This window comes from Cygnus olor, chromosome 21, assembly GCF_009769625.2.
Source record: "Cygnus olor isolate bCygOlo1 chromosome 21, bCygOlo1.pri.v2, whole genome shotgun sequence".
Classification (NCBI taxonomy): Eukaryota; Metazoa; Chordata; class Aves; order Anseriformes; family Anatidae; genus Cygnus; species Cygnus olor.
Window position 1 is genome coordinate 7,190,961 of NC_049189.1, and position 26,280 is coordinate 7,217,240.

The 26,280-nt window shown below is 42.7% G+C and overlaps 1 protein-coding gene across 2 annotated transcripts; it reads right to left on the reverse strand.

Annotated features, from left to right (window-relative positions):
* Positions 1 to 2,286: 2,286 nt before the first annotated feature.
* MICOS10 (mitochondrial contact site and cristae organizing system subunit 10) lies at positions 2,287 to 17,655 on the reverse strand. 2 transcript variants are annotated; one of them, XM_040533991.1, is made up of 4 exons: positions 17,449 to 17,622; positions 6,239 to 6,286; positions 5,501 to 5,610; positions 2,287 to 2,529 (listed from the first exon to the last, which is right to left on the reverse strand). In XM_040533991.1, the coding sequence occupies exons 1-4, from the start codon at positions 17,513 to 17,515 to the stop codon at positions 2,521 to 2,523; spliced, it is 234 nt and encodes a 77-aa protein (XP_040389925.1). In that variant the 5' UTR covers positions 17,516 to 17,622; the 3' UTR covers positions 2,287 to 2,520. The 2 variants fall into 2 exon arrangements, with proteins under 2 accessions (XP_040389925.1, XP_040389924.1); XM_040533990.1 differs by lacking the exons at positions 2,287 to 2,529; positions 5,501 to 5,610 and adding an exon at positions 11,336 to 11,408 and having other exon boundaries at positions 6,245 to 6,286; positions 17,449 to 17,655.
* Between the last annotated feature and the right edge of the window lie 8,625 nt (positions 17,656 to 26,280).

The following is a 26,280-nucleotide window of genomic DNA, read 5'->3' on the forward strand; positions in this document are numbered from 1 at the left end:
TATTATACTAAATTTAACATGCCTTTTGGTACTTAGAATTTCCACTTTTTCTCCCTCCATTTATGCAATTAGAAATCAAGCAGCAGGAAACTGTTCCTACTCCAACCTCAGCTGGGAACAGTATGGTCTCATTCCCACAGAGAGAAACAGAAGACTTGTCCTCACAAGGAGTTTTGTACAGCTTACACGGACAGGTTCAAAAATAGGTTTTTAACAACACAATCTTAATAAAAGCAAAACAAATACAGGCCGATTACACACTTGTTGTGTAGGTATATATATTTGTCACCACAAACAAGCAGCAGCAGCAAGGCAGCTATGAAAAACAAAATCATTATCACCCCATTTAATGAAAAAGAACAATGAAAAAAATAAAATTCCATTTCTTAGAGTCAAATCGTGTAGTTTTTCCACATTCATCCTAGTCAATTTTGTATTAATGAGCAAGCAAATTTGTTCTGGTTATTCTCACTCCACTCACGGAGGACATCCACAGTGTACCCTCTGAGTGCCAGAGCAAGAAGAACCACTTGTTTGCAGCCCACAGTAGATCGGACTAAGAATTAACTGTGGAAAGTCATATGTAAACCAAAACAGAGCATGCCAAGGCAGACACATGCCATTTCCAGGGACAAAAAATGAAAACGACATCCATCATCACAGCCTGAACAACACAACGCTTGCTAAAGCTTTTTCTGCAGGTTGACAGTCAACATATTCGGAGGGCTGCTACCACTTTTGGTTTTCCTGTTGCTTACCCCAGTTGATGCTCTTCTTTCCAGCTGAACCCATTGCTTCCTGGACTGCTAGCACTGCAGCGCGCACACACACAGAACTCAATAAAAACACTTTCCAAACCACAGAGGAGCTATGGCTCCAAAGTACATAGTTCAAATTAAAGACTGGGGCCAGATAAAATGATTCAAAATCGGGAAGAAAGATATCCTGTTTCCAATAAGTTGTTTTGACCTGACTGATGAATGCAGTCCGGCAAGGGAGGAGGTGGAAAAACAAGGACATGCTCAAGCAGTGGTCCTGGATGGTATCATGCTTTGACAGTCTTTAATGTTGTTCTGGCATTAAAGGTATTTTATTTCATAAGTCCCTTGCTCTAGGCTAGCTCTTCAGCTTCTGTTGACTCTGGGCACAGCTCAACATGCTTCTTCGGCGTGCACAATCCATACGCAAGTGCCCATGGGATGCAGGGGTGCAGGACTGCTGTAGCACCTGGACCAAATCTCAGTGCCATTGCTCAGCAAAATAAGGAGTTTCTCAAGCTCTCTGAACTCAGAAGTCTGCCCATCAGTCTGTCCCCTTCCCTTTCTGGCACAGTTTAAAAAATAAATATTGTGTAACTTTTCCATTATCTCCCCTTTCTGTAGGAGAACGTGTTGTCACTCTTCCAGTTGCCTGCACTCACCATGCAGCAGAACAGGCTTTCAAGAGAGGAAAGCTCCTTACCAACCTATCCTATTTCCCTTCTGTCATGGGAGATGTCTATTTACATCTTGTGCCACATGGGCAGTACATACCAGACATGGAAGGAAAAAAAATACATCCTTAAGAGCCATCTCAATTGCTAGAAAACCATGCTAAGTAAAACGATGAAGACCTCTTGAATCAGAAGAAGACTACATGCTAACAAATATTTACAAGGGCTGGGGTAAATGTAAAACAGAAGGCAGCACTTGGACCAGTGACTTGCCAAGGCAATAAAGAGCTTTAAATATTTGTGACCCATTCCCAGACACTGGAATCAAAACGTTCTCCCACAGAAGAAGGGTGAAAAAACAATCAACCTGAAACACAAGCTCTGAGCCAGCTGCCATGTGCATCTGTTTAATTCACCTACTATACCAGGGAAGTTTCAAACTTGATTCACTCCAAGACTCAAAGCTACAAGAGACAACAGTGGCTAACGAAGTCTGCCACAAGGTTGGGATTTGTCCTTTTCTATCCTGCCTTTCTGGAGAGGACAGAATTCCCATTTTAAAGGGCAACTGTACAAACAGGACATAAGAGTATTTATATTCCTCTCCAAACACCGGCACAAGCAGCAGGGGTTGAGTGGGTGATTTATGAGGTGGGAATGCTTCTTTGAACTGTATGTTAGATGGGGACTGCCTTTCAAGAGTGGAGAGCAACATACAACGGCTGTCTTTTCTGAAGAGCTCTGAGAGAGGCTTTACCCAGGTGGTCACAGCTGCTAGGTACTCAAATAGAAGTCCTCTCCTTCCATTCTCTCTCTCCCTCTCACTCACTCACAAAGTCAACACACCAGAGAAGGCCGTTTTTGTTTTATTTATTTCCCAGAAGAGCTCTTCCTTGAACTTTCCAGACATACAATACAAAACAAGGAACAGAACGTTGTTTTGTGTATGGAAACAGTTTGTTGGAGTATAAAGAGTTACTGGTGATCGTTACTGAAGAATGTTGGCTTATTCCAGGGGCACTTCAGTATTCCTGAGGAATAATCATTGATTTCTCCTTCCTTCCCACTGGGATAGTCTTAGCCATTAGTCACTGTTCCTGTAAAGCAAGAAGGCTTATATTATTAAAAAGCCATTTGGGTTCCTCACATGGAAGGCGCTGCACAATGTAAAGCAAGCCACTCAGCTTTGTAACCTTTCCAGAAGGCAGGCTAACATTTTCATCCTTCGCTAGACTGAGAAGTTGAATATGGAGAAGTTAGGTAGTTATTTTCATACCAGAAACATGCCATGTTTTCATGCATATAAGCCTCCGTTCTGGTCAACTTGGTACTTCAAAAAACAACTGTTCAAGTTAACTATTCACAGATTGAATAGAATACAGAAATCAAAGCCACAAAGGGCAGGAGGAAAGGTTCCAACTGCTGAACCTCTGGTACTGTTGTACATCAATATAATCAACATTGTTATCAAAGTATAATTTTTTTTGTGGTAAATAATACAGGTCAAATACCTGAAAAGTATGATACTTGGCATTTTGCAAAGATACCTAGGTCATGTAATTCTTGGCTATCCGGTTTTAAGCCTTGGAATAATTACTAGATGTTGATTTTAACTTCAGCTGAAGTCACGGTGAAATCCATTCGATCAAATGACTTAAAGCCCTCAGAATCTTATGACCACAAATTAGAATTTTACTGCATTTTAAGTAGCCTTGGTCTAGATGACTAGCTCTTGTATTGGTTTCACAATCATTTTACTAATCCAAAGGACAAGCAGTGAGGTGATCCAAGTAACAGCTAAAATGGGTGCAAAGTCACTTTGTAATCTCCTGATTATGGATATCATGAGGGTCCTTCATCCTCTTTCATTCTCACTTGGGACTTACAATTGACAACTTGAAGAATCAAGAATCCAAACTGTATAAAGCCCCATGTAACCTGGCCTAACCTCACAGCTGACCCTGTTTGAAGTTAGATTAGATGACCTCCTGAAGTCCCTTCCAACCTGAGTTATCCTGTGATCCCATGAATGTGGCAGGTTCAGAAAACTACAAATCATTTCATTCAAGCTGATCCATGTTACACTTTTCTCTCTCTTAATAAAGCTGATTTTCTTGCAGAATCTCACATTTTGAGAAGTTAGCATTTGAACAAAAACTCAGTTTGGAAAGGAAGTCCTATAGACTTCAGTTACAACAGTATTTTCTAGGAAAAAAACAGATGAGTGATAATGCAACAATATTTTCCATGCTCCTAACCAACAGAAATGAAATAATTTTGTTATAATAACCCTGGAGCCATTATATGTGACATGACACTTTGGAGAGAATTAATGACATTAACCGTTAGATGGCTTCATCTGCATCTTCCCTCTCTAAGCATGTTCAGCCTCAGTGCCAGAGAAAGCTAGTGGAGACAGCGTGCTGGAAGCTATCTGTCTAGTCTTGTGCCATGCAGGCAGCTGTGCTTCTTCTGTGAAGTATCCTGTCCTTTCAATTACCTCATGCTCCAAAGGACCACCCTCGCTCCAGAGCACAGATTAGTCCTTAATCCAAACAAAACCCCTTACTAGGCTGACCTGAAAGTCAGTTTTCTGTTACTCAACATCCTAAGTAACAAGCATCTTTGTATGAACAATACTCTCTCAGAATGTGAACAGGGCATTCTCCCTTCACATGAAGCCACAGACAGTTCACTCCAGTTTCTTTCTGGGGACATAAATTGGAGCAATACCCTCTGGATGGCATGCAAAGCTAATGCATTTCTGACATTAACATATCTGGCCAGGAGAGTTATACACAGACTTTTGATTCTGGAACACCACTGGGCCGTAGCTGGCAATGTTGTATCAGTTGGATCTAAGCCACGGTTGCTCTATTTCACCATCCAAAGTATTTTATTCTGAAGCAGTCAAGTAATTGTTCAAGAATCTTTCAAGAATCTTATTTTTTTTTTTTTTTTTTACAGGCAGCTGGAGATAATCACAAATAAGTTCATCTATAAGGTTCCAGAAGGCTGGCAAAAGCTCACCTGCCAAGTAAATCTGCGGAGGACTGGACTCAACTTTCACCTCTAGATGTGTCAGGAAAAAGCCTAAAATACTTTCAGGCCTTCTTCATTAAGCAGAAAAGTGACACAACATCAACTTCTACATTCTGTTTACTTGTCATGAAAAGCTCCTAGCAGAATATCTTACCTCGGTACTTTCTGAAGCACTCAACTACAATTGTCCCAGTGGGTGCCTCTACGCTGATGTCACTGCAGTTCTTCTAGCAGTATATGGTTTTGCAAATCCAAAATATTGCTCCCTCCCTTATTTATTTATTTTTAAAAGATCCCACAACAATAAATTACAACAAGAACAGTCCCAACTGTTACATGTGAAGAAATAAAAAGAATATTAATGAAGTCAGTTTCTGGACTTAGCGTATCATGAGTGCATTGTCAGTAGCTTGAGAGTAAACAAATGGTTCCTACTAATTAATCTAGTTTTAAAATATTATTATTAATCTGTTTTAAAATATTCAAAATATTTTAGCTCCGCGTGGTCAGTGATAACAATGAAGTCATTTATCTTCTTCAAAACTATTTGTGTACATTGTCTTCACAATAATTATTACATTATGATCCAGCAAAACAAGCCACAAGAACTTCCAAATAATTGTTTTCATGCTGCAAAAGATCAAAGATCTGCTTCCACAGGCAGATCTACTTGACATGACTTCCACTTCCTTCCTAGCTGATCTCTTTCGAAGTTTGAAGACAGAATCTTACCGTCAGTTTGATTTTTCAGCTTTTCTAACATCTATTTTTATTACATATGTTCTCGCAACGTGGGAAAACCTACCTGCAGGATCTGCTAAACTGATTTTATCTGTCCAGTCTAATAAATTTACTGTTAACATGTCATTAAGAATTTCTAATGGGCAAGGGAACCACCGCTGCTGTAGCAGCACAAGTTTCTTCTAACAAGTAAGACAAGTAGACATTTAAATGGTGTCTAGGTATACCATTTAATGATAACTTAAACATACGTACTGATTAATAATAACCGGTACCCATACTTACCTTTACAAATTTACCATGGAGAAGATATGGAGACTGGAAGTCGTGTTGACAATTGGAATAAGCCATTCCTAACCCCATCCCTGACCCAAATGCAATAGGCCATGTCTTTCCTGTGGGGAAGGCAAGCAGAGAGGAAAAGGTAAAATCAAGAAAAGCAGTTTATTTCACATGACAATGACAGCCTTGTTAAATAAACATCAAGAAAGAATATATTACTGGAAGATGCACATTAGGCATTTTCAGTTCTACGAGAGTCCAAAAATCTGCTAAAAAAAAACACTTCAGAAGAAGAACAGAAGTAAGACATCATACTTAGAATTCAATGGAGAGCAAATGCTGAATTCAAGATATTACTGAAAATTATTCTGTTAGCAAAGCATAACTAAAAAAGAACTTAAAACCGTTTCAAAACCCTGGCAAGACTGGCATAAACTGATGTCTAGACACATGGCTCCAGTAATTTGGCACAGCGTTTCCTGCAATTCCAAAAGTTGACTGAGCGCAGTAGGAGTTTAGAGAGATGTCACATATAACCCTGTTACCTAACAGTTAAAACCTTAGGTAACTCCATTTCAACTGAAAAAAAAAAAAAAAAACAAAACACGACCAATAGTGAGAGAGTTGGTTTAATACACCAATTAAGTTTTACATGCCTCCAAAATTTCTTGGTTTTAAACTGCAGCCACAGTAGACAAAAGTTAGGAAACCAAAAAGTCAAGATTACCGAAATACACTTACTTTTGAAGAAGATGACTGAGAAAACAATTCCTAATCCGAATCCAGCACCTGTAAGAATAAATTCAGCGAGTGACAACTAAGATAATGCAAAAAAATGAAAAATGGTTTAGTTCATTACAGTAACTCTTTGTTCCAACTAAGGAATACCAGACTACATGTTATTTCAGTACACCAAACAAAAACGTTCTTTAATGCAGTTCTGAAACAAAGAATTCTTACTTTCATCAATAATTGAAAGCAGCTATTCTTACTTTCTTCAATAATTGCAAGCAGCTAATTCAAGTTAGAATCCCAACGTATACAAGAACTTCATTATCAGAAAGAGTTGGGAAACAAACCAGACTCTCATCCCAGGGAAAGTTACTGAATTTCTGTCACCATCCACAACGTGGAATTAAGATTTATTTAGCTCATTGTCAGTAAATGAGAAACACCGAAATGAAAACTTAGTGTCCTTGAGCTTCAGATTTTGCAGATTAATATCTTATTCTATTGCGTTTATCTCGCTACTTTAACTACTTCAGTGTGTGTCCTGAGGGCAGCAAAACTTTGATGCTTTGTGTTACTCTATACCTTGCAAAAGAAAGCTCCGGGCTGCTTATCTTTCACATCCACAACATTCATTATGGAGCATATTTAAACGCATTAGGAATGAATGACTTTCACATCCTTATACTATATATAGAAATAACTGCAGCAGTTGAAAAAAACGTATCCAGCACCATTAAAAAATTCAGCTGGCATATTTAAAAATGATTTTTGCTTTCCTTGGAAGGTGTGCAATGATTTTTTTTTGCAAGAACTCAGGCAAGTCTGCAAAATTCCTCTCAAAACCCAATAAATATAAGAGTGAAAAGTCTGAGTTCAGTGGCTAAATTCAACCCTTAATTATATCCACTAAAGACAAGAATTTTAGATAAGATGCAGAAGTAAAAAAGTTTTTAAAAAACAATCAGCCACGCATATGCTCACTGAAAAGATACCTAATGGTTTCAGGTTTATTTTGCAGCAAACTAATCCTGCCAGGGTAAGGCTCTCTCTGCTTTTAATACAAGAAATCTAACATAAGTATTGCTACTTATATTAATGAGAAGACATTACTTTTTTTTTTTCTTTAGATAGTCCTAAAAGCGTATGGTCCTTAGTAATGCATTCAACAGGAGCTTAAATAAGTGGGTTGAGTCCAGAACAATGCTAAAGAATCCTATACCATCTTGATCCATATGAATAAAGTTGTTTTTTTTTCAAGTTTCCTTTTGCTCCTGAAACTCTTCCTTGCAAAAAGTATACTAATAGTTGTTCCTACTGAGGCACAGATTATTAAAACAGTACTTTAGCAACGCACTACCTAGCAAATTAACAAAGCACCCCATGCTTTTCGTTGATTAAAAAAAAAACCCTTAACTATTAGAAGTAATGACTACATGAATAAACCCTCTTACATCCACTCTTGCATTAGGGCCTCACTACCATATTTACTGAGTTGGAAATCAGAGTTGCTTTTGAAACCTCTTTTCATTTTACTACACATTTTCATTAGCTCCAACTGCGATAGAGGTAACTACTTTACCAGGTCATTACAGCTCTGGAGCAGGCTTACAAAACACGCGATTGCAGGGAAGAACTCTGCCTGCCTGCCAAGTGGTCCTGACAGAACTCCCCCAGACTTTGTAGAAACCGAGCATTTCACAGAAGGTCAGGTCTTCCCTCTAATCATTTGCACAGCTCAACTCAGGGCAAGCCTCAGCGCTTCAGATGTCTGGTCTGAGCTTCATGCTTTTTCAGCAATTCAGACAGCAAGAGATACAACACTTGGAGAACCTTGTATAAACAGCTAACTACTCACGCTGAATCGCTGACCAGCATTTATACTCAACTGGAAGAGACATCGCGCATTACGAGGAGCAGCAGTTCATCTGTGCTAATTCCTCCACTCCCCCTCCCCAGGCAGGGCCTTCCTTCTGTACCTTTGCTAGAAGACAGCTGGTGCTGGCTCTAGCAGAATGTTTATGCTATTAAGGATAATTACTATCTTCCAGAATTCATCCAACAGACAACTGTTTGGCCCTCTGACCTGCCTCCCTCCGACAGCCTTTTCCTACCATAGGTAGTTACGCTGACTTTTTGATTCGGGCTGTTGCACTGTAGGGCTGAATATGACTTTCTGGTGGTAATTACTTTCCGTTCAGACAGCACCAGGCGTTGTTTGAACTGTCTGGTTCAGAAGGCCTGCCCTGCACAATACCGGTCCTGCACTTCCAGACAGAGAGCAGATCTCCTCTGTCAATTCAAACAGTTGAGCTAATCAATGAGAAACGATTTACAGGATGACAAATTCTGCATCATCTCAATGCAGAGCCCAAGCAGTTTCTAACGTCACCACATATTCCAGTCGCTATTACCAGTCAAACCCACATTCTTCTTACCAGTGTGGTGGTAAACTGGTTAGTCTCTCGTCTTAAAAAGAAAAAGAAAAAAACTGCACTGCAGAAGCAGCTGCAGTTAATAGTTTCCTTCCATCTGTATCTTGTATTCGCTTCACCTCCTTTAGATGTGAGAATTACACCCCCCATTTGTAATGGCTCTATGCAGAGGCAGCAGTGCTGCTTCCTGTTGGCCAGAGAAGATACAGGATGCACATAAAGGTGAAAAATGTATTACTTCTGCCAACTGCAAATCAACACAAGCCTAAAATAAAACCCAGGTCTTCCCCACACTTACATCCAGCACCGCTGTTGAGCAGACAGTCCACTATGCCTAACTTGCTAGGACAGAAAGGTATGTTCTTCCTAGGAAAGCTTTTCTCTGAAGTAGCAGTAAGCCAGGTTCTGCAGAAGAGATTCCTCTTTTTCATGAAAATGCAAAGCGTCTGTTTTGGATGTTATCCCTCCACCCTATTGCAGAAGGAACGGGAGTACAGTGGCTGAAGATTTCAAAAAGATGAAGGCAAGTTAGCCAAGGCCTTGCTTTAGGTAATGAAAACATCGCAAAGGAATAAGCAAGGAGGTCTAACAGCTGATGTTCTTTTGTTTGTTCGTCTTCTGCACAACAAGGAAACTTGAGAAAAAGCCAAAAAGAGAAGTACATTCGTGTGCTTGATCCCAAAGGCAGGTTCATTCCTTTTTTTGCCTAGGAGCAGGCAACAATCTACACTGGACACTGCAGCAAGGAGTGCCCAGGCCTGCCTCATGGTGCAGCCAGTGCTGATGTAACATTTTCTCTTTTCTTGGTAAGTTTAAACCCTGGTTTTAAGTTAAAACCAGAAGCTTGAGCTACACTTCAGTTCTTAGCCCACCTGGTTACGAATCTATTTCTGTGGGCAGTTTGTCACTCATCTTCATTCCGCTAGAAAGTATTTGTGGTTATGTGGTCATTTCCTGTGTCTCCAAGACCAAGGGGAGCTGAACCATCTTTCCTTGGAAGCGAAGTAATGCGTTTCACTTTAATTCTGTATAAAGTTACACCAGAGATAAACAATGGCAGAGCTGCTGATGAGTTTTACAGGTTTGAGTTCTCACATGCTCAATTTCCTTTTAAAGAGGCAACATGTTGCTTCAAAGAGCCTCCCACCTGAGCAGGGGACACTCAGTCTGCAGCTGTTTCTGCTAAAGATCAGCACCTCTAGGCCAGGCTTTAACTTCATAACAATAAAACATGAAAGGTTTACCTTACAATAAAAACAAATGAACATGGAAAAGCTAAGGGCTTGAGCCACACTGGGCACATTTTCCCTCCCTTTCTTGCATGACAGACTCTTTGGAGGAAAAGGCCACAGGAAAGGGTACAACACATTTTTCACCTCCTCTGACAGCTTAAAATGTTTAACTAGGAAAACAGCCTCTTTCACCCCACATCTATCAATGCAGTTTAAACTCATTTACAGTCAGAGTCAACAGGGGACAGGCCAGGTCTGCTGACATCTTACTCCCACTCCCTGGTCATACGTAGTGGTGCAGCCACGTGGAATTGGCATTAGGCAGAAAGCCTGGTCTCAGAAAACTCTCATTCTACTTTTTTGGCTCGTACACCTTCCAAGAACAACAGCACGGTACCTCCAATCAATCTAACACACAGAGGAGCACGTGCCATATACCCAACAGGACATCATAAAAGTGTCTCGTCAAGAAACACAGATCCTCCAGATAGACTCCTGTCCCTGAAGAACATCTGGGAAAAGCTATTCCTATAAATTCAATCAACAGCCCCTCCGGCAGTAACACGACACGATTCTTTCCTGGGCTACCCACTAGCAGCTATTAAGACTGCCACACCTAGATATACTTCTCTTCAATACCTTCAACCTTCAGATAGAAAGATTGAAATGTTTGTTGACATCTGGCAGTTGCTGTTACTATAGCAGCTGGAAGATTTTTTTTTTTTTTATTACTTAGTAGTTTCCTTTTCGTCATCAGATGGTTTTCCTCTCCCGTTCCTTACTCACCAACACAGAACACAGAGCTTCAGCCTCCTCTCCTTCACGTTGTTATTTTACGGTTAAAAGAGCTAAGTGATTAAAATAAAAGGAAGAAGCAACTGCTGGAAGATGGCTTCTTGCTCTAACAAAGTAACAACTGCTCTGCATAGACTAGGCTCTCTGAAAACTGTCAAAGCCTTGTCTGAACAGAGAAGACTTCTCAACTAGAAGGCTTCCGGTAGGATCAAGAAAATCTCTGGAGCTCTGTTCGTTTCTCTCTGGGGACAACGACAGCAACAGCTTTGAGGCTTAACAGGCAGATCTCACCTGCAGGCCTGAGCATCAGCTCTGTACAGCACTAGAATTTGCTTTAAATAAATACTCATGAAAAATCAAGGTATTCAAAATAGACAACCCTCCAGTATCCCTTCCTTCCTGTTGCAGGGTGTCACATCCTGCCCCTCTCACCCCCCAAAACAACGCTTTGACAAGATACAAAGATAACTGTTGTACAAAAACGTGTGGAGATTCTTCTTCACGCACCAGGGCCTTCACAGGGCAGCACTTAGCACTAGTTAGAAATCTGAGACCACGCAACCACTTCTTTACCAAGAGAATTAGTTTTAAGCAGACTGTTAGCTAGGTCTTTCGTGGCAGGAGTCAGATTTTCTCCAAACACCAACCTCCAAGCTTTCGTTCTCATCTCCCCCGTTGTGCGGACTGTTTACATAGCAGACAGAAAAACGAGCAAGGACGCTGGAAGAAACCACAGTGAAACTATATACCGAGTACTTGAGGAAGAGGCAGGAAAACGTGTGTTTGGTTTTCTTGTAGCATTTGCCTGTAGTAACCCCGAATTCTTGGAATGACAGAATAAAAATACCCCACTACCTGTGCAATACAAAAACCCAACGTGCTTTCAGGGGCCACTTCCACCCTTCAGCGCTCCTGGAGCTCAACCGCTGCCCAAATGCGAGCCTTCGATAAACAGCAGCGCTTCTGCACATGGATGCGGGAAGCATCATGTTTAGCCCATGATCTCCTAAGCAGTTACAGCCACACGGTTTCACAGCCAGACCAGAAACTCTTCATCCCCACGCTGGTGAATGAGCTGGTGAGACAAGAGGGCATACACCTTTCCTCCCTCCCTCTTTTAAAAGAATAAGGGGAACAGAGTGGAAGCAGCTCTTTGAATAATTTGGCCAGCCCAACGAAGGATCTCGTTAATACTGCAGCAAGCTTTTAGACAAAATCGGGGTTGTACTCTCTTCTGAAGCACGTAGGTAAGAAATCAGGAGAATACTCCTAACACGGGCAATAAAACCCCAGCAGAACACCCTACCTTGTCTTACTACACCACAAGGTTCTACCAGTGAAAACAATAACACTGCTAGAACAGGAAGTTTTACCCAAACTTCTACACTTGAGGCTTTGGCAAGCCTAACAATCGGGCTTCTTCACGCCCATCCAATGTCGGCTGACCATTACCGATGGCTACTGGCGCAGCTAAGAAACGGGGACAATTCAGAGCAAGAAGTGCTGTGATGGCATCTCACTAGCAGAAGCGCTACAGAAAGAAGCCTGCGTTATTCTCAAATCTCTATCAGTTTATTTTCACCAAGGATGTGCCAGCAGCCCTGATTTAGACAGAACTCAGCGTGACACAAAGAACAAGGAGTTGTTCCATGTCTCGTGGAGCAAACAAGTGGCTCGGGACACCACCTGGCTACTGTCCCCTCTCGTCGGGCAGCGTTATCACATGTCATCCCCCAAGGGCGGCCCAGCTGGCATCTTACCAGTGCACTAACGTGGAGGACGAGGAAGTCGGTGCGCTTTGAACTCACTTCCTGCAGGGGAGAACTGATGTAGACAGGGGCTTCAGATGGCTGCAGTATGACACGAATGTCGCAGCTCTTCCTTTGGGTTTCCTTGCACTCCAGCAGCACTACGGGAACCAGCTGGAGCGAGGCACAAGCAGGGCTTCCCCCGGTGCCGCTCCCGGACACCAGGCAGGATGAACAGCAGGACACAGTCCAGCTATGGGAACAGAGACCAAGATTCCTGAAGACATTTCTGTCGCATTTCTTCTTCTTCCAGGAGAAGATTACAGCCCCTTACTTTGTCGGCAGGCTCTCCATTCAATTCTGCTAACAGCGCAAGCGGATAACCCTGTTCTCAGAGTGCTATTTATGCACCTCTTCCAAACGACACCTCTTTCGTTGGCTGTATCGCCTCTCCGCACAGCCTGAGCCATGCGCAGCCAGCATTTATACTAATTGGTTTGCCACAAGATACAACGAGAAGAACTGGACCGTCTTCTATACAAAGGAAAATAACTTGGGGGTTACAAACGAAGGCCACATAATAACGCAGTTGTGTACTCGTGTAATATTCGTGTTCTCCAGCATTAAAAAACAAAACCCCAAACGCAGAGCATGTCTTTTGTCCTGGTAGCTAAGGCTGGATGGTTATGTTAGGATCGCCAAGTGAAAAAAGACTTCAAAACAGGAATTTCAGGATTTTTGTATATTTAGAGAAAGTCTAATCCAGTTTTCAGAAAGTATAATCAAATTTTATCATTATATAGACTGACTTTATCCTATTCATAACCATGTGAAGGATTATTTAAAAATACTGACATTGCAATCCATACAATGATTCCTTCTGAAGAATTCAATCTGTGGAATGACACAAACAATACAATTTCACCCCTGCCATTAATAGAAACAGCTATTCAAGCAGGCAAGATGATACAAGCCAGAAGAAATCGTGGAACAGTTACAGCAGAATTGAAAGTGCCTTTTTCTCTTAAAAAAAAAAAAAAAGAATCCTATTAAATGGGAATTAGAAGCATTTTATTTTCAGATGTCAAAACAGAGGATTAGAGGAAAATGAACATTACTACACAGGGTTATTTACAAGCTTCCAGGCTGAATTTTGGTCAAATAGAGCCATATATCAAAACATTTGTCTCCTGCAAAAAATGAACTTCAGCACAGCAACTGGACAAACAAATGCAGAAGCAAACAGCATTCCTTGATTACCTTTCAGTAACAGGTAAATTACAATGTTTGAACCATGTAAAACTACAATGGTTTCAAAACAGAACAAGACACACGGGTACACACAAATTCCCCCTCCCCTTACACACACACACTCTTCACTCTGGAAACAGCGTGTTATAGTTTTTTGCCCAAAATTACAGCCTCACAGAAAAAAACAACTCTGCCAGTCTTTCAGGAGTTACTGTCTTTCCAAATAAAGAGGCATGAGTTACTGCTCAGTTAGAAAAACAAACAGACCAAGCAAAAACAGAATAACAAAGAAAACAACAAAACCAACAGCACAAACCAAAAACCACCAAGAAGCTTTAAACAGAGTTTGAAGTTAGTAGGACGGAAGAAGTCCTACTATTATTTACTATTTACTATTATTATTATTTACTATTTACTTCCAAATCCTTTCTCTGTGAGGCTTTACTGATAACAAGAGTAAGGAAGAATCGGTCATGACAGCAAAGTGGATGCGGGAGTTTATAAAGCTTTGCATACTGAGAACAAAAAGAAAGCCAGTCGAGTTTGAGTCTCCTTCTCCACATATGAAACAACTTTTCTGACGGGAAAGAAAAATCAGTTATCACAGAGAAAGATGGGATGGAAGTTATTTCAGTGAGGGCACAGGTGAATGAGTCTGGAGACCTGCGCAAAGCCAAAGGCAGCAGGATCCGGTCAGCCCATCAGAGAACCACTTGGTCAGCCAAGAAAGCACAAGCCAGGCCCCTAGGCACAAAACACTGTGGTTACAGCTAGATTTAGAAAGGGAAGAAAAATACCTACACTTATACTCATCATTAGCAAAACAAATAAATAAACTATGTCAGGCCCATTAAAAAAAAAAAAAAGGTGAACACAAACTCCCTTTAACCATGTTTGGACACTTTCTGCGGGCTACAGAGGTGTACAGTATCTAGTTCTGAAATGAAATACTGTCTTAACAAGACATGACAACATCTTCTGTTTTCACCAGGAGAAAGAAAGACTTTTAATACTGAATTACAAGACGCACACGGGTAGTGACCAAGAGGTCAAAAATATAATGTTGGATTTCAAAAGATACCACTTAAGATAAATAATTATTTTGGACATTTTAACGGAAGGGGATGCCCAACTAAAACAGTATGGGGTAAACACAAACGACATAGCCAAATGCATCCAAACTTGCTTAAGCAGCTGTAGTAGAAAGCCTGACAGCCTAACACAAGATAGGACAGGCTGTGTGCCCCCCAGCTATTATTTAAAAACATACTATTGCTGATAAAGTCATACCAATAGCTGCTACCTCCCCTTCTCACTCCCCTCTGTTCCCCAAATCTCTTCATCCTGCAACTTCATTTGGAAGGGTTTTGTCTCTACAGTTCTCACAGACAGACAACGGAAAACTGTCATGCACGCAAGGCTTCAGAAATTCAGCGCCTTCCTTTAGTGACGGTGTCTGAAATGAGACAACGCAGGGCTAATTGTGATGTTTGCTCTTCCCCCAAACTGTGGCTAGGAAGATATTTCTTGCAACAGCACTCAGGAAAGATGTAATGGAACCGACAGGAAGGAAGCTGCGGCCACCAAAAGGAAAAGGCCCACAAAGAAGCAAGGATTTGGTGAACTTCTATATTCCATGCAAGCGATGAAGTTCTCAAGAGAAAAAGTTTTTTCTCCTTCTTTCCACTATAACACCCCACTGCACAGTTTATTGGAGATTCCAACAAGCGCAGAAGTAATACTACAAAAACTACCACCACAACCACGCACGTTTTTAAACTCCTTGCAGAGAAAACAATCCTTTGCACTGAGATCATCTGAGACAGCTTGCACGCTCAGCAGCCTGCTAACAGTTTGCCCAGCTAGGCCACCAAGTCCTGTCGCACTGAAAGGCCACCATCACCCTCAGTCAGTGCCTACAGGCACCTTCCGGGCTGCTACAATTTGCACCCTCACAGAGAGTCCGGATGTCGTCAACGCCATGGAGAAGGTTGCCTTAGTTACGAGATTAATCGTAAAAGCAGGCAAATGAGAATAAAAACATTGCACGTGAGGAGAAACACAAGGCCAAGGCCATTGTGCTGCATCCAGTGCTAAAGACAAAAATCAGGCAGGCCACGTGCCCTTTTTGGGCAATCTACCGGAAAACGAATTTTACTCAGGTCTCTACTCAATGCCATCGTGCAGCTAACAGTGGGAATCCTTGGACTACAGCACTAGTGCAGAAAGCCTGCACGCATTTTCTTTCCTCCATCACTGCTTTAGGATGGAAGAAAACCCCAAGTGACAACAACTGCCTTGGTAATGAGACACGTCGCATCATAGTCCAGTCTGAACCCACTTCTTTCAGCCTCCCTGAGAGGCTTTCCATGTACAGGAATCCTGCATGTACATGTACAGCTGCAGCACAGCACAAGTTCTTGTTTATAATTTGGCATACTTAATATTTTATGATAAAGCAACCAATGCTATGGAAACATAAACATATCTGGATATGTTTGTCAGACAAACCTGAATAGAATTTCATAAGACAAAACATTGCTCCGGAACACTTGACACTTTTCAAAGGTCTGTTATAAACAATGGAAGTTTCAGTTTACACAAAATTATTAAACATCTTTTCTAATGGAAAAGTATTAGGCAACTAAAACCCAGAGTTCCTCATCAGCTTTCAAGCATAAGACCACTACGGCAACAAATAATAAACATTCACATTTCTCAGCCATTGTTTATCCTTCAAAAAAAGGCTTCTGCACCATCAAGGTACTCACACCTTTTATACCGGGCACTTTGCTTCTTGCTCCATATATTGTACTTAAAGATTTGCTCACGGACACTCATTTCACAAAGCCACAACCTCGCTCCAGTTACTCTGCCAGCCCATCACGTGGAGAGCACTGAACCACACACACACACAACTCTGACCACTCACAAAACTCCCAGGTCAAAGGCAAACGTTACAAATGGTTTGTTGCACACACGAAGCACTTTAGGTACAAATACACACGGAATAAAATCAACAGAGCTGTCTTTGTAATTAAAGAAAAGGCACAACTGGCTGCAGAGCTGGGATACCGGACAGGAAGCTTCTCAATGTCAAAGTGTGCACACTGTACTACGTAACACGTGCCAAAGCTCTCAGCTAGTCACGCTGAGTATTGCTTTTAATAAACACAGCCCACCTCGCACACCAAGGGAGGGAAACAGCTCTGCAGAAACGGCTTTCGAAACCCAAGTCGCTGTCACAGCGCCAGATGAGATTGTGGCAGGGAAGAACCCGGCGATACTGAGTGAGGCCCATCTGCTCCGGGCAGGAGGCATCACCCCTTCGGCTGCGGTGCTCGGCACAGACCGGGATTCCTCACACACACCGCTCACCTTCACCACACGGAGCAAGCAGAGCCCCGCCCCGACCCCCCGCCGCCGCCCCGCGGGTCAGACGGGGCCAGCCCGGGGACAGGAGCCCAGGGGGGCCGGGGGAGCCGTGCCCGCCGCCAAGGTCACCTTGCCGGCCACCGGGCCGCGGGACCTCCCCTCCCGGCGCCTCCCGGGCCCTGAGCGCGACGAAGCCGCCGCCGAGGCCTAGGCCAGGCCCGGGAGCCCCTGGGGGGCTCCGGCCCCTGCAGGGCCCTCCGGCACCCAGCACGGCCGTGCCGCGGGACCTGCCGAGAGCCGGCCCCCGCAGGCTCCGGGCCGCCCGGAGGGCCGCCGCCGCTCCTCCCCGGGCCCTCCCCCTGCGGCCGGCCGCTCCCCGCCCGTACCCAGCTTGACGGCGGAGTCCGCCAGGCACCGGTCCCACTTCCTGCCCAGCTCGCCCTCCGACGCCATCTTGGCCGTCCCCTCCCACCTCAGGCCTCGCCTCCTCCTCCTCCGCCTCAGAATGCCTCTCGCGAGATCTGCCGCCGCGGGTAAAGGGCGGCCAGACAAACATCGCGAGATTTCGCCCGCCCCGCCCGTTACCGTGGTTACCGACGGCAAGACCCCGCCTAACGAGGCCGCCCCTGCCCGCAGGGCCCCGCCCCGCAGCCCCGGGCCCCGTCCCCTCAGCGAGGGTTTGCTCCTTTACCCACCTGGGCCCTAAGTGTGAAAAAAACAGCAGAGTAACACCAGAAATCGAAATGATTTCACAGAATCACAGAATCGTCTAGGTTGGAAGAGACCTCCAAGATCACCCAGTCCAACCTCTGACCTAACGCTACCAAGTCCTCCACTAAACCACATCACCAAGCTCTACATCTGAACGTCTTTTAAAGACCTCCAGGGACGGTGACTCCACCACTTCCCTGGGCAGCCCATCCCAATGCCTCACAACCCTTTCGGTAAAGAAGTTCTTCCTAATATCCAACCTAAACCTCCCCTGGCACAACTTTAGCCCATTCCCCCTCGTCCTGATGCCAAATATCAGGGTAAGGACTGGGAGTATGTATTAGTATAATATTAGTATAATCGAGTAGAGAGGGCAAATTATGGATTTAAACAAATCCTGGGTGTTTGGCACAGCCTGAAGTGGGCTTCAGTGTTGAACCAGGAACGTAAGCGTGAATAGTTTCAAATTTACTGTAATGAATTTTATATTGCAAATGTGTAGGCTTTCTGAAAGTCTTTTTCTAGAAGCCTTATGGAAAAAAAACACAGGGTGTTTTTCAGGTAATAATATCCCCCTTCACACTTGGTAAGGCAATTTTTAACCATTTGTTTATTTTGATTTTTTCACGTTTTGACAGTTTTCTTTATCAGGTTGGAGAGGAGGAGGCTATACTGTTCTATAAAACTCGAAGTTCTTTAAAAAGTAAGTTAAAGACTAAGCCAACAAATGAAAGCCTAAACTTTCCAAAGTTGGTGAAAATTTTCTGAAGTTATATATTAGTTTGTGCTCTTTGGTTTGTCTTAGAGGCAAAACTGTTTTTGATCTAGAGCAACTATGGAAGGCTTAGGTTTAGCTCAACTCCTACACAAATCACTAAACATTCAGAATTACCTATTATTTAGTCAACAATCTGAATGGCTTTTTTATTTTTTAATGAAGTTTTTGGAAGGCACGTGGTTAAACCAATCCAAGTGAGGTTTAAAAGCTTTCACTGAAGAAGCCAGTTCTTGTTCCTCTGTAAAGGGAGCCTCCTTTTCTTCTCTTCCCCATCCAGTGTGCTCAAACTTACTTTGCATTTGTGTCCAGTCAGTATCAGAAATAGAGCCATGCATCGTGTTACATATAAAAATGCCAACGGGATCAAGCACTTTTTTCCATGACAAGATAAAGCAGTGTTTTCTGAAACTGCTGATCCAATGGTACATCCCAGCGTGCCAGCTCTACCCTCCCATTTCCAAGCACTCTCAGCTCTGGAAATTATCAGGAGGCAGAAGATACTTGAAGCCTCCAGATAAGTCTTTAATTTTTCCCCAAATTAAATTCCAGAAATCAGTATTTTAAAAACAACCCAGAAATATGGTCTTCTCTTTGGCAAAACCAAATAATCAGCACAGGCCATGTGTAATTTCACTTCACACTTACTTATTTTCAGACTTTTAGAGTCACTGGAAAGTGCTGTTTCTTCGGGGATGAAGGAAGTGATGGTGAAATGTTGGACTACAAGGCGCTTTATAAAAGGTCACGTTGCTGTGTAATGGGTCTCAATGTATATGACAGCCTTGTATCAGGAACCTGATGCTCTAAACCCCTTTGAAGGATATGGAATAGTTCAGTGTAATTGTTTTGGATGTCCAGCTTCCTTCCGAGAAATCTGTCTGCTTCTTTTAAATCCTGCAGTCACTGAGTGATCAGAAGGGGCTCTGGAAAGCGTTACCCATTAACGATCTAGAGCACATTTCTCTGCACCCCTTCTCCCCCACCCACTCCAGGGAAATATTAAGGCAGGAGGGAATGTGTCCAAAGACAGCCTTTTCTCTCCATTGCTATAGTTACTTGGCAATTAGACTCTCTCAGTTTAATATTGAGTATTTATTATTGTATGACTCCAAGGTGATGTTTAGAACATGCGGTTTTGAAAAACCTGGTTTGCATTTCACAGCCTGGCGTGAGCTGTCCCTGGGTTCCTTCCCTTCCTTCTTCCCTCATGCTCTCCGCCCCTTTCTTTCCAGTCGTTTTGTCAGCATTGTAAATATATATATGGAAAAAATAGAGGAGGCTGGGCAACGAAAGAAGCCAGAAAGCTTCAAAAATCCCTACCGTTCTCTGATGGAAATCAAACTGTAGTAGGTTCAGGCCTTCTATCACCAGTTGACTTAATCGTATACCTTGCTAGAGTTGTGTATTAAATTAACAGGATTGCTCACAGGCTAAATGTTAGGCATTCACTGCTGCTTTGTTGTTAAGCAGATAACTATCAAAGAACAAAGAGCCCGAATTGGGAATCCAAGATGAATTGGCACAGCTTCTGTTCTCCAAAGGTGTATTTCCCTGGTGCCCTGGGGAAGAAGCCATGCAGAGAGTGTGAAGAAGGCGCAGTTCCTGCATGCGCCCTGAGGTGAGGAGTTTCCCCAGCGCTGCAGCAGACTGAGCTTGCAGCCCCCTACTCAACACATCATGCTGCTTTCTTTTAACTGTTTGTCCCAGCTTCTGCATAGTGCAGTATAGGATGAATTCACCCTCACCACAATAGTTTCTGTTATAAAATTGTAAAGTGAATTTCTTTGAAATCCTGATCCTTCCCCAGGATGAGGATATTGCCTCTTACTCTGACGCTAGGCACATTTTCAAAGAATCCCATAGCACCTTTCCTGTCAGCTCCCCATTGGACATTAATGTGCTCCTGATCTCCTCTTTTCCAAAGAATACACATGTAAGTTCTTGCATATTTTTAAAATAACATGAATCTCCTTCCACGCACTTTTTTTTTTCTGCCAAGAGCAGCAGTAATCTGCATAGGAAGACAGCAGTGTAGGAGTTATCTGCTTGAAATGGTTGACACAGCCTTAGTAGTGGGTCCCCACTTTGCTGTCTGCTCTCTCAGAACGCTTCTTTTATGTTAGAGGGAGAATCAGATCCAGGCAGGAAACTTCTCCTCTCAGCCACCACTCCAGTTCGTTTATTTTTTCTCACACTTAAGCATCCATATCTGTTGGCAAATGCTGGTTTTATTTTCCTCTCTGAAAGCCTCCTTGCTACGCGAGCAACAACAAAAAGAAGTCTAAATCTGAAGTCTGAGGAAAAAGAAACCCCTTCCCAGCAGGACTTTGCCTTAAAATGGGAAAAGTGCCAGAGGCTCCATTAAATCTACTTTGCTGTTATTGATTTTATGTGGAAAGCGGTCAGATACTGAGGGGATGAACAACAGTCTAAGGGCTGAGGTAGGCTTTCATTAGGAAATACAGCTTGCGATGCAGAGCGAAGTATCATTCAGCCTTTTCCTAGTGATCACATGCACGTTAATAAGCAAGTCCATTTTGTGTCTGTGCTAATGTAATTTCATGCCAATTTTGCAAAGCTGATGTAATGTTATATGCAGTGGTGTGGTACTGCTGGTTATGGTTGTCAGGTATGGCTGATTGAAGTGGAACTCTGAAAAACTGAACAGTATGTGTCACAGCTTGTTGTGCTAATTCTGCTTTAAGCTGCTTTTGCTGGGAATATGAAGTTTGTCTAAAAAGCCTGTGGAGGAAAGCACTTACGTGGAAAGACTGGTCTGTGCTTTTGTGAACTGCTGTGTTTTATCTGTCTCCGGTACAGGAGCTATGACACTTCCCATCTTCATTTGATGTCTGTAATTTTGTGATCCATTTTTTAGGTCAGTGGTGGAAATAGGAAAAGAACCGATGTGCTGTATTGATGGAGCTTTTCTAACGTATAAACCCTCGAAAGAGTGCTACTTCTCAGCTCTCTAAGTATGTTTTTCCATTCATCTGTGTCACTGGTTAATTCTATACAGATTCTAACTAGTGAACCATGACTACTGTATTAAGAAGGAATCCAGGTCCTTACAATTCTTTTGGCTGGTACATTAGCAAGCTTTCAATGAAGTGCAACGTGTCAAGGAAAAAGTAAAGGAATGGAAAATTTGGTTTCTTTATGGTGCATTTAATCAGCTTCTCCTTATTTCTTTTTTAATGACAGGCTGCAGACATTATTTCTACAGTTGATGACCAAGTTTGACAAGAATGTTCTCAATACTCTCTTTGCTCAGGCTGAGACATTTTGAAAGGTCCTCTATTAAGCTTTCTTTACTTACAAAATGAAGTTAAAAGAGCAGTCGCAAGCACAGAACTAAACAGCATCCCTGGATATGCAACTAAGAGGAATGTAGTGAAAAACAATGATCCCAGTAATCCTGCCGTCCACATTTCTGGACTGATATTTAAAGAAAGCCTCACGGTCCATTTCTGAACAGGCACTGCTGAATTTTGTCGCGTGAGGTTTCAGATAGGTCTCAGTCACATTTGCCCATTTGTATCACACGTTTTGTGAAACACAACTGGGTAAGGTCTATGGGATGTGGAAACTGTTGCTGCAAACAACTCCAGGGCATATCGAGAGACTGCTCTCAAAAGGTGGGCAGGTACTTCTGGACCAAAAGAAAGCAATTGTTATTAGTGGATGAGGATGTTACTTCATAGGTTAAAAAAATAAAAAATCATTCTCTTGTGGCTGAGGTATGGTCACAAACTGCAGAGATGTGAGTTTTTAACATGGTGCTGGTAAATGCCCTCTCTGTGCATGTTGGCTTCAGCTGAGCGACCCAGTCTGCACCTCAGACCATGAAAGAGGGGAATGAGAAATGACTTGGTCTCACCTATTTAGGCAAAAGGCATAAAAATAAAGAAAAAGCTCGAAGTTGGATAAATCTTGTGCCTCTAACAATATGTGTGCTGGAGTGACACGTAACCTTTAATTTTTCTGCCATTAACGTGACAGAGCTGCACTGGCGGTAGAGTGTGTAATTTTTGCCAGTATCTGGACATTTTAGACTGCCAGGCTTACTGTCTTTTACGTTCATCAAATGAGCAGGTAGGCGGCAGATCTGCTTGGGTGCTGGTACAGTGAAAAATTTCATTTTGGAGCCTGTTTTTAGCATTCTTTGTATGGGAGGAGGAGTGCTTCAAACCAAATGGACAGCGTGTTGGTTTTTATTAAACACCGTATTTTGATTTACTCATCAGCTCCTGCAGCGACTGAGAAAACTCTCAAAACCTTTATACTCCAGAGTACCCTCGTCAAAATTGCTTTGGAATTAGAATGGGACGGAGGCTTTTTGTTTGTTTGTTTGTGTGCAATTTTGACAGTGTGTACGGAGATCTCCATAGTGAGAACTATCTGTGGCTTGAATATGGAATTCCAAACTGTTGGGTAGTGTTGTAGGTACCTTTTTCCTATATTAGTTTCCAAGAAACGCTCAGTTTTCAGCCTCAAATCAAGTGATGCTGCTGATTTACTGACTCTGACTAATAAAACCCAGCAAGCTAAACTGTACCTTTGCTAGAAGTAGAGACTCCTGCAGCAGTAAATTCAATTTATGAGAACTCCTAATAAAAGTTTACATGTCTTTCAAGTACCACAAGCTGGGCATGAAAGAAAATGGGCAATCTGACCTAAAAAAAAAAAAAAAAAAAAGGAAAGTCTAAGATGTCTTTTTCTTTAACAGAAAAATGAATATTCAATGAAGTCGTAAAGTTTTCTCTAGGTTGTTGTTTCTAAGTATGTTCTCAGTCATCTTTGGTCTGGGCTAAATACTGGAATAAAGAAAATAAACAGCATTTCACCATGCATGCAACGTATGCAGGAGGATAAAATAAACATATCATGTTAGACCTCAAATACGCTATGAAGTTCTGGCTAAATGTGAAAAGTACTCTGTAATGCTAATAAGAAGTATTTATCCTTTTGCTTCCTTGAACATAATCAAACATACAGGGAAAGCATATGTATTTTATAGTTGCTGATTGCAAGATCAAAAGCCTTGTTATTAATTGCACATGAATCTGATGTTGTAGGGCTGTTAAGCCGTCAACTAACATAATTGTTTGCTTCCTTTGTTTATAGGCCCTCATCCTGAAGATGCACAATGCCTGCCACTAAGCCGCCCCCTTTTCTCTTTAGGTGGACGATTCCATGCTGGGAGGTGTGGGAAATGCCTGTAGTGCAGCTAGCACCATCTCCCAGCACCAAGATTTATGGAATGGCTCCCACTCAGAGACTGCATTGGCTTTATTTGGTGACAGTCCCTCCAGGAATTGCACCAGAAGGTAGGATGGCTACAACTCTAGTTATATATGTAAAGCCTTCTGCCTGCTGAGATCCACTCCACACTGCAAATTGCAGGCTACCAGAAGAGCCTGGTCCTTCATTTAATAAACAAACAAACAAAAAAATTCCCTTAAGCATGTCCTGCTATAAACAATCAAAGCAAGCAGCTGGTCCTCATTTGAAAAGATGTTACATCAATTTCAAAAGGAATCTGCAGATCTTCTTAATGCAAATATTTTTGGGAAAACAAAAAGCAGCTGTTTATTCTTCTTTATACCTATTAGCAGGAAAACAAAATCCAGGATGCTTGTATTTCTTCTTTTAAGGAAAACATCCTCTTGGCGTCAACATTCATTTGGATCTCAAGACATTTAAAATATACTAGACTGCATAATTCTGCTTTTGCTCTGTTTCTTCAACAAGCAGCTAGAAATGCTTTTTGTTCATAGCTCTAAGAGCTGTTAAACTAAAAGCAAAACAATCATCGAGTAGTTTGCGTGAGTTTTGTGACAAAAGATGTGAAGTTCAGAACATGCATTTTCAATTGGATCGATTCTGTCCTCCCAGACCCTGCCTCAAGGAAAACACGCGCATCAGATGTGTGGACCCCTGTAAAAGGAATGAATAATCTATCACGTAATGAAAAAGCTGCTTTTTCTTAATTACTGCTGGTAATTACTCTCAGGAAACATAAGGACAGAAGGATCTGGGGATTGCAAAATACAAGGCACTTCAGATTGCTACATATTACAAACTGGCTTCAAGGAAGTTGGGCTGCCTAGTATTGGCGAATAATTGAATTTGGAGACTGTAGAGCAGGAAATGCCTTTTGAGGTCATGTGGCTTCTCTACTAGACATTGGCAAGATTTCCCATCCTAGGCTTTATTTGGTAGTGGTTTTTTGATGGTTTTTATGTGCTTTTGAGGGCTTTTATATGCTTTTGTTTGCCTGTGAAGTAACATAACTCCTGTTTTTCCTGAGATTATTAGAATTGTAGAAACACAAGGTTGGAAAGGACCTACAAGATCATCTAGTCCAACCGTCCTCCTACCACCGATACTACCCGCTAAGCTATTAAATCGTACCTCATAGCACCTCGTCCCGGTGCTTCTTGAACGCTATGAGGCACGGTGACTCTACACCTCCCTTAGCAGGCCGTTCCAGTGCCTGACCACTCTTTGAGAGAAAAAGTTTTTCCTGATACGTAATCTAAATCTCCCCTGGCACAACACACTTTCCTCGAGTCCTACCATTAGTTACCTGGGAGAAGAGGACGACCCTCTCCTCATCACAACTTCCCTTCAGGAAGTTGTGGAGTGCAGTGAGGTCTCCTCTGAGCCTCCTCTTCTCCAGACTAAACAATCCCAGCTCCCTCAGCCGCTCCTCATAAGACTTGTGACAGTTTTGTTGCCTTTCTCTGGACACGCTCCAGGGCCTCGATGTCTTTCTTGTAGCGAGAGGCCCAAAGCTGAACACAGCACTCGAGGCGCGGCCTCACCAGAGGTGAGTACAGGGCGATGATCACCTCCCTGCTCCTGCTGGCTGCACTGTTTCTAATACAGGCCAGGATGCTGTTGGCCTTCTTGGCCACCTGGGCACACTGCTGGCTCATGTTCATCTGAGCATCGATCAACACTCCCAGGTGCCTTTCCTCTTCACAGTCTTCTAGCCACTCTGCCCCAAGCCTACAGCGTTGCATGGGGTTATTGTGGCCCAAGTGCAGGACCCGGCACTTGGCCTTGTTGAACCTCATCCCATTTGCCTCGGCCCAGCAGCCCAGCCTATCCAGATCCCTCTGAAGGGTCACCCTACCCTCAGGCAGATCGACACTACCTCCCAACTTGGGGTCATCTGCAAATTTACTGAGGGTACACTCAATCCCCTCATCTAGGTCATCAGTAAAGATATTAAATGAGATAGGCCCCAGTACCAACCCCTGGAGGACAGCACTTGTAACGGGACGTCAGCTGGACTTAACTCCATTAACCACTACCCGCTGGGCAAATTATTCGACTGCTTTCTATCCATTGCTTCCCAGATTAATTCTGTTACTGCACTGAAAAGACCACAGGTTTAAAAATGACAAGAGGAATGAAAAAAAAGCAAAAGCAGGCAAAGGTTAACTAAAAAAAAAAAAAATCAGTGACAGCAGATTGCCAGTCATCAACGTATCGACGGTGCAAACTGACCTCTGTAACAGTTACGCCCTGACACAGGCTAGTAGCTCACGCTAGCTGCCGTAACGGAATGCAAACGGCTGAGTAGTAATTTCCTGGGAAATTAGGTCGGTGGTTTAGAAACTGGAAGTTGCAGCTGGTTTGCCCTCATAAGTAAAATGAGCGTGGTCAGAGTTGTCAGGTCTTGGGAGGTGCTGTTTGGTATCTGATAGCTACTACA